Here is a 13,928-nt window from a genome sequence, read left to right as displayed (position 1 = left end):
GCGCTCTCCCTTCTGCTTCATGCATATATAATTCCATGTAATTATCTTGCATTATATTCATTGTACTTACATTAGAACGGTCCCATATCCTCACGGTGATAAAGCAAAAGCATGACTAGTTACTTATGTATATATCATATACGAGTATGTTGCTTGCAGATAGCTTAATTGTGTGCAATCTTCAGGATAATTGGCTCAAGATAATTGGGCGTATTGTCAATTAGCTCCAAGCGTATCCAACATTAGGACGAAAAAATACTCAGGACTGAAGGGAAAAGCACCATTTATTCGAACTAAGTGAATCCTTTTTTAAATTCCTTTTCTGTTTCAATTGAAGTGAGAGAATAGGATAATTGAATGGAATTATCACTACGACTGTGTTTGAATAGAAATGGAAGTGAAACTGGCAGAATACAATGCTGCTTTTAAATATTTTACTGTAAACGAATGTTGGCGATATCACTTTGGAAAAATCTGACAATCTAAAGATAGTTTGCGATATTAAAGAGGTTCATAAGGAGAATAAGTTTGCTTGGACAAGAAATATTACCGAATTAACACTTTTCATCCTTACTTGATACGTTTCTATCCAGGAACAATTTTTGGAACATTATTGTTTTCTGCGTCATTAAACCTATCCCACCGCTCTATATTCCAAGGGGGAATGTATTTGCAGCGACCATTTTCAAGTTTTCCTCTATTTTCTATCCTATTCACTACAAAACTGCGGAAGCTATTAAATTTAATTTGCACTATCGCAAATTATTTTAATAGGTCTACTTTTGTTCTTGGCAATATGTCGTTCTATGAGAGAATGCCTGAAATTCAGAATCTTTTCCCTCTTGCTGTCGTTTTTCTATTATTCAAACAATTAGTGGTGATTTAGTCAAACGATGTTGGGTGTTTTGTTTTCCCCTAGCGTTTCAGATTGAATTTCTAATCCGTTTTCGGATGGAACACATATAGTACGTACTCGTATGTAATTGCGTGGACCACGATTCGTATAGGAAAGGGGATGAATGAATGTTCTCATTTTCATTTGGATAATTCTATTGTATTTACAGTTCAATTCCGAATGGATTTTAACAATTGATATTGAACCCTTAATGGAAAGGAAAAAAAGGAGTTGTGAAATTAGCGAAAATCTGGTTCTCAGTTTCATGGGAACTTTGATCGAGGCACTATTTGAATGTCCAACAAATTTATAGGGAGGAGATAAGAAACGAAGGCGATATGGTAATTATGATTATATTGTATTCGCCATTAAGTTAAAAGCCAAAAACCCTACTGTTCGGGAGGATCCCCTTCCCATGGCAAAATATTCATCGTTCCTTGTCAATGACAAGCAAATTCCCTCACCACATCAACAGTTTCTTCCGGAGTAAATGTATAAAATCCTGGTGGAACTCAATCGGTAAAAGGTATTCGATAAATTATAACACGAAGGTTTGGTATTCTTTCCGCTAAGGTTCAAAAGACTTTCAAGCCATACCTAATTTGCCAAAACTTCAGAACTCGATGTTTTACCATCACCACCATATCAAGGTCAGCGTACCACAAGGAAGTGCACTAGGGACGGTGATCAACTTAATTACCTAATCGCTCTAAGTTTTGGGTTATCAATGGCAAACCTCAATGGACCTCCTGTAATGACATACCACCTGGAAGATTGGAGTCAACGAGTCGAACTGAACTCCGACTTCCACACTGTATGAAATTTCACAGTCTAGTGAGGTCGAATATTTGGGTTTACATTTGAATTGACGGCTAAGGTGGAAAAGACATGTTGAAGCCAAAAGGCAGCAGGTAAAAGCTACCGAAGAAACATTCCATGCTTACAATGGAGTACCAAATCCTTTTGTGTAAGCCGGTTATAAAACCTCTGTGGATATATTCAACCCAGTTATGGGAATCATCGGGGTTATTGTATATAGAACTTACTTAAAAGTGGCATCCCGGTTCGTGAAAACAATAATCAGCCACACTGGATCTACAAATCTTATGTAGCATCGGAGCCAAGGCCCACACGGTTGAGCGCCATATCTTTATTCGTTTTGAAGATAGATTAGCGGTTTAAGACATAAGATTGCAGAACCCAAGTCCGCAGTTCACATCTTACTGATGTTAGTTCGGCCATCATAGACTGATCTCGGATATCAGTCGACTCATCCTTGAGTGGGAACCTGAATGAATAGTGTCCTTCCATTTTCTCATAGGCCCAAATATCGACTGAAGAAAATACAAAACTTTTCCAAAGTTAAAATTTTTTAATTCATGTCGTATCTGCATAGCAGAAGTCATCATCAGAGCAGTGATGAGCTGATGAGATATGCATTAGGCGGTGTGCAGCCTTTTCCCTCTTGAGCATCCTTCAACACCTCCATTATCCTCCTTTCAATTTCCCGAAACCTTGAAATTCATTCAAGTATTTGCAACGATTTTATAATAGAATATTTTAAAATGGTCATTAACCTTTTCTGTTGTTGTTTTCATATTTCTGCATATTAGGGGTTTGTTTCTGACTATGCGTGCAAGTGCAAATGCTGGGATATTGCGGCGGTTTTTCTTGTTAGACCGAGGGCTGATCAGTGAAGGACGGCTTGATGCAAAATATAGCAAAATTTTGCCTTAGCACGACCGCTAAATATCTTTTGTGGAGGTCCTAGCTGATGATGGGTTCTGGGTTGGAACAAATTAAAGGGGCGTGAGGCAGCTGAGTGAGAGTAGACCGACAGGTCAGCAGACTGGAGGTTCGTGTCCTCTGAATTTCAAAATAGGAAAATAAAATACAAGAAGTGGTTTCTGTCTTGAATTTGCTATCAAATGAATTTGAAAGCCTTAAAGACAAAAGATTAAGGGAGTGAGAATTACGTTGTGATCAGAAGAAACTTAATTTCCATGGCTCGATAATTGAGAAGACTCCAGATGGAAGAGGAGAATTTTAATATTAACCACGAAGAACTGCTTGTTTGTGCTATATGAAAAATAATATAAAACGTGTTTGGACGCTATTTTAAAAAACTAATTGGAAGAGCTCTATTGTTTGGTGAAAAGATTTCTTCTTCCTTCTATTATCTGCGAGTTTTATTTTTTAGCATTATTTAATTATTGGTTTTCCATATATTTTAATTTAATTCAAACTAAATCCTTTTATTTCAGGACTTCTCCCCACTAACCTGCCTGAGTATGCCAAAGTAACTTGGACACCGCAAAGGTCGGACTTCATGAACAACTAAGGTAAGTCGAGCCGTTATTTTCTTATATTTATTTTCGGGGGTTAGCTGGCATGTTTTTTTCCGATAGTTTAGTGTGAAATTCTTATTATTATTTAGTTCCGGTCGAACCCACACATCGGTTAAGAGGATACGTGAATTGGAAAATGACGTGTGAAAGACTGAAGTGCTAAAAAGGAGTAGTCTGTAGAAAAATATTGTGGCATTTATTTCAGCTTGTCTCGGGTTATGCTCGCCAGGATGAAGTCTGTGTATCTTACATTACTTCTTCGAGCTTGATTATATAAATTTCTGCAATGGATTTTGTTTAACAACTGCTAAATTAACTTTAAAAAACTTTCCTCCGAAAGTGAAGTGGTTTTCCAGTATGCCCTTTGTTGTCAGTTTCATGTAAGCCTGTTTCTCGACCACTTCTCCTAGCTAGATAAGGCCTCCTTCACTGAAATTCTAGGAAAAGGAGTCTTAGTATCAAAAGAGACATCGAGCTGAATGTAATTTCCTGATCAATTCCTCGCTGTTGATAATCGATTTCAGTGATCTGATAACAACCACGACATGGCATGGTGCTGGTTAGCCATCATGGCTGTTTATCTTTCTTTCGACTTGTAAGCCACCAGGTTCGGTGTAGATTCCACTCCAATTGTTTCTTTTCTTTTATCAGGTGTATGCAATTCGCACATCCTCATTATTTTCTTCGTCACCCTACTTTTCCTCAATTTCTCGTAAATGAAATCCTTTTTGTTCAAATCAACCAGCCAGGTTTAGTCCAGGATCACGGGTAAACTCACTAAATGCTAACAAACCCGGTGATACTGCGTGTAATACTACTAAACTTATATAGCCCATAACGGAGTGTCCGAAGTTTCTAAGAATAGAAAAAAGCTACCAGATCAGGCTATTGCGATCCAGGAGAGAGCTATCTGTGGAGTTATATATTACAGGGCGAACTTTGACGGTTCTGGTCTGCCCAGACTTTTATATGTAAGTATAGTTCTAAATGTTGTCGCATGACCGAATAGAAATGATATAAGCCTTACTCTAAAAGTAAACCAATTCCAACTTCTTTCGAATTCCGCTGAAGAAGACAGCAAGTAACTGCCGAAATACGTATTCGGTTTTAAATGAAGAATCATTGACTGATGTTATAATCTGTTTACTTTTAGAGTATGGTTTCAGTCAGTGCAAACCAGCCGAGTGCAACACGTAATGCAATAGGTGCGGACTGATGCCCTTGACAAGGAGGTGCATCGTAAGCGCCTTGCTCAAGTGCAGAAACGACGAGCTTTGCAAGTGGGGTCTGCTTATCGCACTGTCTTAGAACCGACCCTGGTGGTGATCGCGGAAGCGATTCCAATTACCCTCCTTGCTAAGGAGCGTAAAGCGGCGTACAGCCGTAGGGGTGAACTTAAAAGAGGTGAAGAACGTCAATGCACCCTTACCGAGTGGCAACTCTCTCGGCAAAATGAGCCAAAAGGCAGATGGATTGCCCGGCTCATCGACGGAGTGGCGGACAACTTGAACAGATCTTTTTCTTTGGGACGACTTTCGTCAGTTGCTATATGCGCATTATGTTCGGGCTCTTCTTATTGCGAAGAAGATTGACCTCGACCGGCGGAGGCACTGGATGGCAACGGGTTACTTGAACTAACAATTCCCTTTCTCCCCTCTCCACTCGTTGGTGAATGACTTGAAGGCACCCAAAGCCGGGAGAGCGGAAAGGCTAGCTCGAAGTAATGTGCGAAACGGTTTCAAGCTAGTTCTCTGATAACAGGGAAGTGTTTAGGTGGTAATCCGACGGCGTACTGTTGCGGAAGTCCAAAACTCTGTGCGTAAACCTAAAAATTATGATTTCCACCGATCACTAGATTCGGTTTGAATGACATCCAATAATAGATACTGGCTCAGATCGTTGAATGGCAAGATTAGGATAGCTCCTTCGCGACACATTTTTTAGCAAAAATATAAAACTTTTCCAGTATCCCTATATTCCAAACTTATCTGGAAGAAAATTATCTAGAATATTGCCGTGAGAAATAATAAAAAACTTGTTGTTTTTTTTCGTTGGTGTAGATATTTTTTCTGGCAAATACCGATATTTCGGGAACCACTTGTTCCCTTCATCAGTGCTAACTGTGTAGATATTTATTCTTGAAAATACCGATATTTCGGGAACCACTTGTCCCCCTCATCAGTGCTAACTGTTAGCACTGATGAAGGGAACAAGTTGTTCCCGAAATATCGGTATTTGCAAGAAAAAGTGTCTACACCAACGAAAAAAAACAACAAGTTTTTTATTATTTCAAATAATTAATCGTTGGAAACACCGCATAATTACACTCAGATTGTCGTGAGGTTCCTAAGGATTCTCAGATCTTTTTTCCTTGATAGTACGTTGGTCATAATAAAGCAGTAAAAATATAAATTACAAAAGGAATTAGGGTACAGAATGGCAAAAAACTATACTCAGCTTCTCAAAGCGATTTCAAAATAAACAGAAATGAATAAATGTTGGCATAGGGTTTTGGTACTTTGCGATTACTTTTACTACGGACCATACAAGATTTTGTTACAAAGATGACTTTGTTGGGAAGAACAGTTTCTGGGTAAGTCATAATGAATTCGTCATACAAAATGGAAGGACCGTGGATTAGGGCTGGAAGATTTTACTTTTTGGGTAATATACGAGGGAGGGAGGGCGCTGGGTTTCTGAGAACGTACAATTTCTTAACCTTGGCCAAGAATTGTGTTACTAGACCGAACGAAACATTACTAGGCAACGTAGTCAACATTATGTTCGACCAGAATTATTCATAGTTAATTCGATTGATAAGCGACACCATTTTGTCATTCATTCATTGTAGGGGGTAATAGTAACCCCCTGGTTAAACGGTAGGCGTCTGAGGCAGAAACTTGCTGGCTTACATATTCTTCTTATCAGAAGCAGTCCCTTGATATTGAGGATAAGAGTCAACAAAAAGAAGAGGACGTACAATTAACATATCAAGGAAACAAACTCATAAACAACAGCGATCACATACCCTTGCTAAATCTTCAATAATAAACTGTGCTTTCCAACTTTCCCATGTTATCGAATTACTATTAAGTGGTCATTAAAAATGATTAATTTTCAAAATAGCCCCGATGACATGATGTTCCACTCATATAACAAGGGTCGCTTTTAACTTTTGTTCCCAATCCCTCGTAAATTCAACAGAACCTGCGAAAAAAGGATAAATTGCACTTAAATACTTGAAAATTGTATCGAATCTAATCTTCAGGATCACACTCCCAATGGAACAACGTGTGTCTACCTGGTATTAAGTGCTCCTTTTTATTGTTACGACAAATTATTACATACACGACCGTTTTTTTTCTTTCAACTGTGAAAACTAATCCTATTCGAAATCCAAATGGGGTGAGAGTGAGTAGAGGGAGAAATCAAACCCGGAACCCTCATTACCTTGTGTAGGGTTGTGTTTACTGGGTGACATTATATGCCCGCGTTCAGTCTAAGGTCACACGCACATGTACTCGTATGATACTATTGCATTTCTCGCCCTTGTGCTTAGTGTTAGCACACATCGGTAAGGTAGAGATTACAGCTAACTACCCGAAAATTACATATGCTAATGAATCAAAATTGTTGATATTGTCATGTAAATAATGTTGATGCTGGATAATGAAACAGTTGAAGTACTTAATGTACACGTTTAATACACTTGGTAGTTGTGCTTTATTATAAAGGAAAGTAGAAGCGTCGTCAACTTCTGGTTGTAGTTTTCTCCAGGGACTAAATCCGCGGTGTATATTTGTAAATGTAACAAGGACATTGGTGAAAATGAATATTTGCACGTCTTCCATTTGCTTTAAATTTCGAAAACTGTTGAGTAGGAGTAACGCACAGTTTCAATTTTAGATAAATATTGCTTAAGGGGGTCATCCCGTGTGTCGGATTCGCGGAATCGAATTTTTTTTTTGGCTTCAATTGTATCTAGATATAGTGTAGAATATATGGGCAAAGTGATTTTTTGATATTCGGAATCATTCGGAAATTATAGTGCTAAACACGTGATAAGTCACGTCATTGGTGTATAAATTGCTCTGTATGCAAATATTTTTGCCTTCAACTGTTCACTTTGACTCATTAGTCCATGCGTATGTTACCGTATAGACGCAAATTAACAAAAGTCCATCCTTCCACATTACATTACACATAATTGCACAGAATCCTGTTCAGGTGCTCCTTTCTACTTGCGCTTATTTGCGCATTTTGCAAGCGAGGTAATTTTAATCATGACAATTAATAGCAGTTAGCAATGTGGGTGGGCACAATGAAATTAACCACTTGAAACCATGCCATAATGCAGAGGACCACAATCCCAGAATCAAATGACAAAAGCAAAATTACTTAATTCAATGTTTAAATGGACTAATTTTGTAAGCGGATATCCGCGAGGTTTCAGTTTGAATTGAATTTTATGAAAATTGTAAAATGCCATTTAATTTGCAACCGGGCAGAAAAGGACTCCTATTCAGGCAGGAGAGCAATAACGTGTCCCCACAACAAATTATTTTATTTGACATTTGAAGTAGGCATTGCATTAACGGCTTGATTCCCATTTAATTTTTAAGTGCTTAATTTCAATTAATTGGCCACTTAGTATTAATTGAATGAGCAAAATTATACAGATCTAGCGTGGAATAACTATAATCCACAGGGACCTGTTCAATGTACTTACATTTTATTATACTGTATGCCGTTCCAATTAATAAATTTTAGTTGGAAAATTATAGATGTTCGTATGTTGACGGTCGAATATTGGGTAATACTCCCTTTTCCCCTAAGCCATCAGCTGGCGAGAAGAAACCTAACTAGCGCTGATCAGCTTTTATATCCAATACAAACTAATAACCATCCCTAAGCACATTGTCAATGTATAAAATACCATTAACAGGATCAAAGATACACACTCCCTTCCCCAAACAATTATCCTTCAAACGTCCCCTGAAACATTCCCGCGTGCATTCTAACAGGGCAATTATTTTCGGATTTAACACAATCCACATATCGGGGAGGATTTAACTGGTTTAGAAAATTGGTCCTCTAACTTCATTTAGTCCATCAGCAAATTCACAACAGTCAACCGATGCGACCGATAGAATGGAAGAAAAGTTGGGAAAAAATATTCAAAAAAGGGGGAATTACGGACAAAGTGGCATGATAGAAGATACAAGAGCGTTTATCCTCGATGCTCCGACTTTTGGATATCGTCCTTGTGTCTGCTGCTTTATTGTATCTTTATTAGGTTGATCCGCTACAAGTGATACATTTGTTCTGGCCACGATGTTGTATTTTTATTGAGTGCAAAATGGACTCGACCTTTTCAACGTTAGTGCTGACATCTGAATGGGAAAAAGGGGTTCATGAAGATGATTTCGCGATAAGGATACACACTTCAATCGAATGATGAGCGTAGACTATAAACTGATATATTTGGAATTTCAATTGCAATGGACTTATGCTTTTATCCCATCAATTAGATTTAATTGTTGAAAAAACGATTTTATTTTCAACAAATTGCCTTTTATTTGATTGGGAAGAGAGGTTTTGCTTGGGGTAGGAAAATTGCTTTAATGGCATTGATTGAGGAATGAATTGTGTAGAGTTTACCAGGTTTGCTGCTAGTTTTAAAGAGACTATAAACTTCTTTATTATTCAACTGTGATGACTATTCATTTTCAAGTGTCATTTTCCATGAAAGAAACTTTCTCGAAGGCCTCCACTTAGATCCCAGAAAAGGCCTCCACTTAGGCCCTCAGAAAAAATTAAGGGGAGAGAGCTTTCGCTACCAAAAATAAGGAAAACATCACTTTGATTTAGTAATTGTTTCTCCCTTAGCGGGAAAAAATTTACAATTTGGTATACGCGATGACTCTTGCCTGAGCGCGAGCAGTGGACAATGGTGGAGCCGTATGAAAGTGAGTTCCAGAAATTGCTAATTGCGGCGTGAGTGTGCGACATGTATAAAGCAGTGTCAAGCCAGGCTGTATGTATCCTCACAAGACTGATTTCTACGGAGCTTCCAGCGAACTGGGTGCACTATCTCCGCCAGGAGAAATAATAATTCATTATAATTCCGCGCGGTTATTGGCAGAAGGGTGAAGTTTTTTTTCAATAGAGCTGGATTCCACACACTGCTGAAACCTCGTGGATAAACTTCCTTTGAAGATGTTCACCTCCATGCATTGTAAAAATACTATTTGGCAATTTTGTAAAACCATTACTATTAGTACTATATTGTAAACATTTGGTAACTAGTTCGGAGAAGTTGGATTTAAATTTCGACAATAAAAAAGGGCGGGTCTAAAGCTATTTGCCGTATCCAGGACTTGCCCCAGATATAATAAAATCACAATGCTGAGATCATAGAAAGAGATAAATAAAGTATAAATGGGGTTACTCCACGGTGCTAAATCATACCTTACCTCTCCTGGTGACAGCTCTCACAACAGGCGGACCAGGCAAATATATTGAGTGTCGGTAAAAAGAGGTCACGCCAATTAAAAAATTCAAAGGATGCCTTCAGACCGTTGCAGTTTCACCGACTTTTGGAACATAGCCTCTCTGCAAGAAACCTAACGGGATGGTGCCAAGAGTAGCTAGATATGCAAGATAGTAGCACGCTAGAAACGACGAAAAGTTCCTATACTTTGATAGCCTATGCATTCAATATGATGTCAATATCGCGATCTCACATTAAATAATTTAAGTGATTTAATCACGCATCGATGAAAATGAACATCACCTCAGATAACTGCATCATTAACTTCTTAATTGGAAATGCTGAGAAAGACGTCTTTTGACAACTACTGGAAACAGAGACCTGCAACGTATCTACCGATAATGTTATCGCTATTGTGGGTGATCTTTATGGTCATGTCGGCGGAAAGGGAGAGGGCAACCCAAAAAATGTGTGAAGCATATCGTCAAATTGGCAACCCGCCATTGCTCCCACTACGGAGCCAACCGCAAACAACCGAGCTGTACTCACATACAATGGGAGTTTATCCGAAGTATGAGAGTCCAGGGGCTATCCCGGTTCCCATGGTACCAGCATACCCTTGGTAAGGTTTCGTGACCAAATTGCCACCTCAGATGAGTCCCCGTGCAGAGTCGGGTCTGATCGCCCTGATTAGGCCTTTGGAGCATTTGTCTACTGCATCACCGCCGGCAAGCTAAAGTGAGTACAGCATCTCCCGGTGCTACCAATATGGAGGTTCTTCTCGGCCCCTTGGTTTTGGTTTGGCCAACAGGGTTGCCACCCCATCTTCCTCACCGCCACCTCGTTTATTAAGCGATTGTTCTATTTCCCTACATTTTATGGGACTGACATAAATTTTATGGCCGTTACCGGTCTTACGAGACCACGCGCACTTCAAAATCGTCGACTTATGAATTAAATCACTGTTGAGGCAATACGAGATGCGCACTGATAATTTGGTAGCGATTTTGGAAAAGAAAAAAACGTAGAACGAATTAAAAATACGATCAGATTCTGCAAGCTTGCTAAAGGATTTATCAACCGAGATACTTGGCTTTTTATAGAGGTTATCCGATTGAAGGTCCTGAGAGAGAAGGCTTTTCTGATACCTTATAGATAAAATGCTGAAGAATTGACAAATCTATAAGAATTTGAATGATCAAAAAAGTGCTCTCTGTTCTGTGCAGTATAATAACGGTACACTGCTTACCGACCGATCAAACGTGACGGTCAGATGGCGGGAATAACAATTCTCAATATAAGGATGCCCATCCACCACTTGCACAAGCAAAAACTCTGGACATTGTGGAAATGGTGACACAATAGATGCTGCGCGGTTGTGAAAAAATACCGTGACAATTGTCGTTCTCTCAATATTGCATTCTTCGAACTAGCGCGTTTGATCGAATGCAATACAAAATCATCTGGTATGCACTGTGGCAGCACCTAGTGCCAGAGAAGTTCTTGCACTGGGCTAAACTGTTCTGCTAGAGTCTGAAAAATCAAGTTCAATTTGTAGCAGGGGGCACTGTCACGGGGAATATCCAACCTACGGCCCTCTACATACCGCTCCTGCAGGTGAGCTTTCCCTGGCATCTCATAACACACATGGTCTGGAGCAAGTAGACTAACTAACAAATAACCATCTCATATAGCACAGTATGAGACTGGATTTGAAACAAGATGATGACGCCCAGAGCAGGACGATTTACGTATATTAAATTGTTGCCTTCGGTGAGTAGAAAACGGTGCCATTAAATTCATGCATTAGCACAGTCTGGATGAAGTAGCACTGTTTGTCTATTAGCTCTCTATGTTTCTACGGCTGGTGTCTTCATGGCTTCATGGCAAGCAAACCGAAATAGTGATGATTTGCCGTGTTAGATGTTGGTTTGAGAACGTCGCGGCCAAGGAAAGTAATGAGTCCATCTAGACGTGTCTGCTTCCTTACTCAACGGGAAAAGGCTGAAGAAGACGAAGTTTGAAGATCAAATTTTCCCACACTTGGCTCACCGACGTTCATGCTCCAATGGACAAAAGGAGCAACACCGTCACCCCCCAAATTACATTAAGCGCCATGGGTTCAATATTTTCGAATGCTGCTATCCCGGGTGTTTGTTTCTTTATCAAATCACCACGACTGAGATGAGCAGCATATGGTAATATCATCAATCGAAGAAGTTGGGAAAGCCCTCTCAACTTTGAAATCAAAAAGACTCCTTGATCGATGAAATCTCAGAGAGAGAAATCTCCTGCTGTGGATGTCTTACGAATTTTGGTTAAAGTTATTGGAAGATGTCTGAAAGTTTACGGAGATGATATTATTGGAGAATAATAAGAAAATATTAGGACTAGGCTATCAACTACTCATCAAATGTTCTCAGTCAAGCAGATACCGAAAAAATGCTGAGAAAATAAATTTCAAGTGTTCGAACTTTTCGTGGATTTCCTTCAGGCTTACGATCGCATTGATTGTAACGCTCTATACAAATTATTTCCGAAATTTGAAGCTGAACTGGTCATTTACCGAAGTCATGGATACTAAAGAAGTTACAGCAGCTTTCAACCATCGAAATTGAACGTTGGTTGTGATATTTGTGCAAATATATTATAGCAAGAACTTTGCAAGTAAGTGTTGTTGGTAAAGGAAGTCGGCTTAAGGGCCAATAATAGTAGGACAACATTCATGGTACAATCACGGTAAAATATACCAGGAGCCCGATTTTATCGGCGCGTGATCGGCGATTTCTAAATTGAGCAAGTGGACAACTTTGTCTGATTAGGGAGCTGACTTTCTAGGACGATAAATTCAGCCCAAAACTATCAATGCAAATAAAACACACTATCCAGTATTTCAATTAGGGATTTATAGACTCTGATAACCTATTCTGAGGTGTGGGTGTAAAATTTGTAGACTTAACAAATGGGTTCAAACCATGTATTCTCCCAAAGATATTTGGTCTGAACAATCAAGTAGGTGAATCCGGTCAACGCTGAGCTGTACGAACTATTTAATTTGATTTGACTGCAGCGCGACGAGGAGGCACAAAGCAACGCTAATAAATACAGGCATAATGAACTGAAGAACCCGAAGTTAATCCACAGGCCTATGGGATGACAATAAGGAGTTTATTGCTATGTACACGACAAATAGATAATAGATAGCAAAAAATATTTTGGTATAATTTATTGGAAAGAAAAGTTCAAGTTATTCTCAGAAATGGGGCAGTTAAAGCGCATTGCCAGGAACCAACAGCAACGGACCAACTTATTTAATTGACAACATAAAATTTTAATATAATTTAATAAATAACTCACTTGAACTCGTGCTTCACTCAAGTCTAATCTCAAGGCTAATTCTTCTCTTGTAAAGACATCAGGATATTGCGTTTTCTCGAAGGCTCTTTCCAATTGATGTAGTTGAAATGTTGTAAAAGTTGTTCTAGATCTGCAAGAAATTCATGAAATTTTTGAACAAGTGGTACCACTTTTTGAACGATAAATATTCTAATAACATAAATAAAAACATAAAAAAATGGCGAAGAAATTAACTGAGAAAGGCTGTTTCTGCCACCAGTAAACCTTTTATAACACATCCATTGAAATTTCGGGAATTGCTCGTCTCCTCAGCGCGATGTATTCTTGTATGGAGGAGCAGAACAAGTAGTTCCCGAAGTATCTGCGCATGCGTTAATATCAATTTTACTAGCGGGAGAAATGGTGCAAAAAATTAATTAATTAATTTAATTTAATGGTAGAATAATCAATAGAAGGAGCAGTTTAAAATCTTAAATTAAAGTATATACATACTGTGTATATAATTTCAATACTAAATCCTACCTTCGAATTTTCCTAGGTCGTCCCATATCATTTTGATCTTGATCTCCTGCTTCATGATCACTAACTGTTCGCATATCATCATCATTATCAACATCAATACCACTTTCCATATCTTCTGATGAATTGTCGTGTTTACTAACTGGTTCTGACTCCGAAAGAGCTGAAATTAGTGTTAAAAGCGAATATTATAGAATAATATGTCTTGAATGTTTAAACTTACAAAAAAAGGAAGGAATAAAAGGGAAGAAATATTTCCTATATAGGAAGGAAAATATTTCGTATATGTCAGATGGCTTTTCTTCGATTTTAAAGT

At 38.6% G+C, this 13,928-nt stretch overlaps 2 protein-coding genes across 2 annotated transcripts in view; one reads left to right on the top strand and one right to left on the bottom strand.

Annotated features, from left to right (window-relative positions):
- The window catches only part of LOC119658899 (polyadenylate-binding protein 2), a 91,265-nt gene extending 88,050 nt beyond the window's left edge, over positions 1-3,215 (top strand). Inside the window, exon 5 of the mRNA XM_038066702.1 lies at positions 3,160-3,215. The gene's annotated coding sequence lies outside the window, so the exon portion shown is untranslated. The remainder of the gene's footprint in view (positions 1-3,159) is intronic.
- LOC119658898 (aristaless-related homeobox protein) overlaps positions 1-13,928 on the bottom strand; it is a 42,134-nt gene that overhangs the window by 10,010 nt on the left and 18,196 nt on the right. The window contains exons 2-3 of the mRNA XM_038066699.1: positions 13,616-13,775; positions 13,094-13,223 (exon numbers count right to left, since the gene is read on the bottom strand). Of these exons, the coding sequence (XP_037922627.1) occupies positions 13,094-13,223; positions 13,616-13,775 (290 nt within the window). The remainder of the gene's footprint in view (positions 1-13,093; positions 13,224-13,615; positions 13,776-13,928) is intronic.

The sequence above is a fragment of the Hermetia illucens genome, chromosome 6, assembly GCF_905115235.1.
Source record: "Hermetia illucens chromosome 6, iHerIll2.2.curated.20191125, whole genome shotgun sequence".
NCBI lineage: Eukaryota > Metazoa > Arthropoda > Insecta > Diptera > Stratiomyidae > Hermetia > Hermetia illucens.
The sequence above is the reverse complement of the archived record's forward strand: the minus strand, read 5'-3'. Positions and strand labels throughout refer to the sequence as shown.